This window comes from Malania oleifera, chromosome 5, assembly GCF_029873635.1.
Source record: "Malania oleifera isolate guangnan ecotype guangnan chromosome 5, ASM2987363v1, whole genome shotgun sequence".
Taxonomy (NCBI): domain Eukaryota; kingdom Viridiplantae; phylum Streptophyta; class Magnoliopsida; order Santalales; family Ximeniaceae; genus Malania; species Malania oleifera.
The window spans coordinates 102,619,882-102,625,361 of record NC_080421.1 but is presented as its reverse complement, the minus strand read 5'-3'; the positions used below and the strand labels follow the sequence as shown (position 1 = coordinate 102,625,361).

At 33.4% G+C, this 5,480-nt stretch overlaps 1 protein-coding gene across 1 annotated transcript; it reads left to right on the top strand.

Moving 5' to 3' along the window:
* The first annotated feature begins 1,758 nt into the window (after positions 1-1,758).
* LOC131156080 (pectinesterase 2-like) lies at positions 1,759-4,178 on the top strand. Its single transcript, XM_058109529.1, has 2 exons — positions 1,759-2,470; positions 3,511-4,178. Exons 1-2 carry the CDS (start codon positions 1,759-1,761, stop codon positions 4,176-4,178), a joined length of 1,380 nt encoding a protein of 459 aa, XP_057965512.1.
* The last annotated feature ends 1,302 nt before the right edge of the window (positions 4,179-5,480 follow it).

Sequence of the window (5,480 nt, the reverse complement as noted above, 5' to 3'; positions counted from 1 at the left end):
ATTTAGAAAGTACATTTCGATTAACTATTTGCGGAAACCCAAAAGGGAGTACTTTGGTTAATCTGCGGAAATCTTGATCAAGAAAGGCACATACCGAAAGTTAATCCAAAGCAAGTGATACATATTCACAGGGAAATCAATAAAAGAAATATTATCCTTAATTGAGTGATTAAATTATTTTAGCTTTATTAATTATCTTGTTTGTTTAAATTACAAGTTTTCTAAGGAGTGTTTATATATTATCTATTGTGCTTTTTTCAGTATCTAAAGAAAAAGTTTAAAAATCATCAAAATATAAAAAGATTTCAATTCACCCCCCCTCTTGGGAAGCTATTCCTAATTTCAAAACTATCACCAATGTTATGCATTTAGTGACAGTTATTAAAAACGTCACTAATAATATACTATTAGTAACTGTTAATACTTGGACTTTAGTGACGAATTTGAGTTGAGAATATGTACAATTTATAGTGACAGCCATAAGCTATTAGTGACGGTTTTTTTAAGTTACTAATACCTCACTAGCAGTGATGGTTTGTCCAATTCGTCACTAATAAGTATTAATCACCACAGATATGGTGACTAGTTTAGCACCATTACAAATATTGATTAAACCGTGACCTATACTATTAGTAACGGTTTTTTGATTATCAGTGACGGTTTTAAACCATCACTAATAATCTTATTTTGATTTTATATATTGTGATATAATTGTTTGTATCTTCCAAAGATATATATTTTGTTGAGAAAAGCGAAAATACGCAAAAGAAGCCTATTCACCCCTCCTCTAGACTCAACTCTAGGGCCAATAAATAACTTAAAAGGAAAAAATATTAGAAATGCAAAAGTTTGTATTGCACCATTCAACAAATAATACGTTAGGAATTGATATTCACTTTGTAAAACACAAGATTGAAATACTTATTCATCATCTATTCCATGTTATGAATTAATAAAAAAATTAATACATTGTCATTTTACTTTTAATGGAAGAAAATTTTTTTTTTTGTATGCTATCAAATTCTTAGGAATAAATATTTTACGAATTAGTGTGAGCTAGGGAATTCCTGGCTATTGGTTTTGTCTTCCAAAATTTATCTTACCAAGAAAATGCCATGTGCAACCCACCTTATACTAGATTTAAAGATACATGGCTACAATCCTAAATTATCCCTTCCCAGATAAAAAGGTCTGCCTAAATAAGGTTATGCATCCCTATAAAATTGACCACCCATTCTGTCTCCTAGAAATTGTATTGATGAACAACAAATTAATATGTAATTTCACAATTAACTAGCACGCTCAGTACCATTCACGTGCATCTATGTTAAAATTAATTAATATATGCACCCACTTTTATGTACATTCTATTGTTAAACATGCATCAGAGTAATTTCAAAAAATTACGTGAGTAATTTCAAAAAATTACATGAGTAATTTAGTAAACTATTTAACCTTTGACTTGCATACCCTTGTTTTTTGTTTTATATATAACGATGAAAAATTATAAGAACTTCATTGAAACCTTTATAAATATCGATTGTGTTTCCTGTGTTCATATTGAGTTCCATAACCAACTTGAGCATATAGCCAACAATGGCGCTTCAAGTGCTTACAATGTTTTTATTCATATACCTCTTCCTTTTTCCACCCATATACTACTGCACTTTAACCAACGTAAAGAAATGGTGCAAAAAAAGGCCAGACCCAAAAGCTTGTGAGCAGTCCATTATAAGCTACTACCCTAGCCTCATAACAATGAAGCAAGAGTCTAACTTTTTCAAGTTGGCATTACAAATTGCTCTCAATAAAACCCATGAAGGTTATGGCATTGTAGCTTCGCTCAAGTCCATGTGTCAAAATAATCGTGAAGAAGCTGCGTGGGATGATTGTGACGAACTCTTTAACGATGTCATCCTTCAACTTAATCAAATCATTTCTACATCTGAATACATATCAGATGATGCAGAAACATTGATTAGTGCAGCCCTTACCAACCTTGACACATGTCGCTATGGGTTCATGGAGCTTGGAGTTACCAACAACATATATCCTTTATTGCCAATTAACAATGTTTCCGACTTGATCTTCAACACATTAGCTCTCAATAATCTTCCACGCAGAGGGTCTAGTTATTATGAAGATGGATTTCCTACTTGGGTGAAACCCAATGACCGAAAGTTGTTGCAAGACTCTTCATCTTTACTATCTTCTCAAGAAACTATTGTGGTGGCAAATGACAACTCAGGTGATTTCAATAAAATAACGGAGGCAATAAACTACCTAGTGTCGCTGCAAACGAATACAGTGAAAAGAAATGTCATTCATATCAAACCAGGGATCTATCATGGATCTTATATAACGGTGAAGAATGTTATGTTAGTTGGGGCTGGTATAGGTAAGACAATAATTTTTGGACACAAAAACGTAGCAGGAGGAGGTACTACAACATACAAGACATGTACAGTTTGTAAGTATCCCGTACTAAGTTAATTACCCATCTATTACTATATCTCTCTAATGTTACTCCCTAAAAAGAATAATTTCATTATTCTATTCTATAAAGCATTAAAGGTTTTCATCATATCGTCAAATTTGTAAATATCACAGGCATTAAATTTAGCAAGATTGATCATTGGAACAACGCCTTTTCTTCTTTTTCTCCATTAGAGGTCCATGTGGCAAGTAGGGTACATAATAAGATGAAGTGGTTCTCCCATCGCATGAACCTTTCCACCCCTTCCATGTTTTAAACTTGACACCTCCAACATGGAGGTCTCAAGTTTTTAACATTGAGATGTCTCATAGGAGACATAACAAAACAAGGCCTTTAATTTAATAAATAGTGTTTGAATGTGAGTAGTGATTTCATTCAAATCCTTGAAAAAAATAAAATAAAGTAAATTACATACACGTCAAATATGCCGATAACTTCTATGTGGATATCTTATGCTCAAACCATTAGTCTATTATTGAATGAACTCAACCCAATGGTACCCATTTTGGGAACGTCCAGTGCCAATCATTTTGTGAGGGGTTTTGTCACCAATGTTTTGAAGGTAAATGCAATGGCATGCCTTACTAAAAATGGTATGAAGGTGATAACAAGTTATATTGACTCTTCTAATGTTGAATTTCCATCTTGAACTTAATAAAATGTAAAAAATAAAAATAAAAATAAAAATATAAATAATGGGAAATAACTTCAACATTTTACATTTCTTTGTTCAATGGACGGAATATGGAAAACTCTAATGAATTTTCTTCGATTTGGATTATGAAATTATTATTATTCTTTTTTGTATTTGAACATTTTTTATCCTTCCCTTTTCCTAACTATATTTTGAAAAAAGTGAACTAAGAAAGGAGGAAAAAATAAAGGGAAATAGGCCAAATCCAGGAAGCATTGGAACTGAGTTGAGAGATACTATTATGACTAGCATAATTTATTATTATTTAATCCACTTGAACTTAGATTTTTTTTTTTTACTTTCAAACCTCAATTTTTAGGTATTACTGGAGATGGATTTATCGCCAAGGACATTACTTTCCGAAACACTGCTGGAGAAGGAGGTAATCAAGCAGTGGCACTACTAGCCAAGTCAGATCAATCAGTATTCTACAGATGTAGCTTCGAAGGGTACCAAGATACCCTCTATGCCCATAGCTATAGGCAATTCTATAGAGAATGCAATATATATGGAACTGTGGACTTCATATTTGGAAATGCTGCAGCTGTCTTCCAAAATTGTGGCATATATGTAGCAAGGACTTCTAGGCAAACATGCACAATCACTGCTCAAAACAGGTTGTTTCCTAGAGAGAATACTGGATTCTCCATACACGATTCTACTATCGGAGGAACAGCTAAGTGTAAAGGGTACTTGGGAAGGCCGTGGGGTAAATTCTCACGTGTTGTAATCCTCAAGTCCTTCATTGGTCCTGTGATAGATAAGGCTGGTTGGTATCCATGGAGTGGAAACTTTGCACTTGACACCTTATATTATGCAGAGTACAGCAACAGCGGAGCAGGGGCATCGCTCCAATCAAGAGTGACCTGGCCTGGCTATCATCCCAGGATTAGTGAAGCCGAAGCCAGAAAGTTCACCGCTAGAAATTTAATTTCTGGCAGTTTGTGGTTGCCATCCACTGGAGTACCTTTCACTATCGATCTTTAGATGTTTTAATGTTGAATTTGGCTCCTCAGTTGTTTCTTTAGTGTTTCTTCTCTGTTTTCCTAATATCTACTTAAGCTACTATTAGTGAGGCTTATGTCTCCTAATTTTCAGTGAAATATATTTTTAAGTTTTTCAATAAAGCGGAAATGTTTTCCCTTAGGTCCTTTGGTATATATGTATGTATTTTATTTTAAATTTTCACAATTTATGTTTTTATTTAGGCTCTCATCCCTAGAAACCTACACTGCATTAAAAAAGAAAAAGAAGAGATTCATGCTTTTCCATGGTTAAAACAATGCACTATTTGTTTCAACCGCCTATACATAAATTTAATGTCTCTTTTTTTTTTTTTTTGTCTTTATATCATGCATTCCATTGACTTGCTAGGCTATTTCCAAATGTTGGTCAAATGCACTATTTGTTTTCAACGTCTCCACTTTGCTACTCTCATATATATATATATGAGAAACTAAAAATACAATCCAAATTTTACCTATAGCAATTTCAGTAATAAGCTCGTTCAATATTCAAAACTGAATTTCAATAAAAACCAAATATTCTTTTTAAGACAAAAATTCAGTAATCTAATCAGATAAATTAGATAAATATGCTTTAAACAATTTAAACAACATAAATAGCTTTTACCTCAGCCAACCACAAACAGATTCAAGTATCAGTACTTGTCTGAATTTTCAAGCAACTTGCTGGGAGGATTGCCTTTACCACTTTGTTCAATAGGTGAAGTATCCCTCTCTCCGCTAGAAGGTGGAGATCCCTCTCTTACAAGAACACCCTCTCGCTAGGCAATGATTCAAAACCCTAAACCATCCAAGTTGTAAAAATAACAATACAAGATATTCGTACAAAATAAACAATCTCAGCAGAGTAGAAATTGTACAAGTTAAAGGACATTGTAACGACCTGTTTAATAAACTGATTTTTTTTTATACAATAACATTCTACATGCTCTGATACCTTACTAGGGAAAACTCAATCATAAACCTAAGCAGCGAGAAGCATAAATCACATAGACATAACCATATGAAAATATATACACAATACAAAAACCAATACCAGAGTACTATATGTTTCCCAAAATGTACACATATCACTGTTCCTCAAAATACCCCCAACTATGTTGGGATATACAAATACACTCCCAAAACATACTCACTCTTTGACAGGGCACCACTGAAACCTCTCTATCTGCGAACTTGATCTGCTCGCCTACCTGGATCACCTGAAAAATGATTCAACACTGAGATGAGCCAACGCTCAGTAAGAAGAAATATGTTATTACTA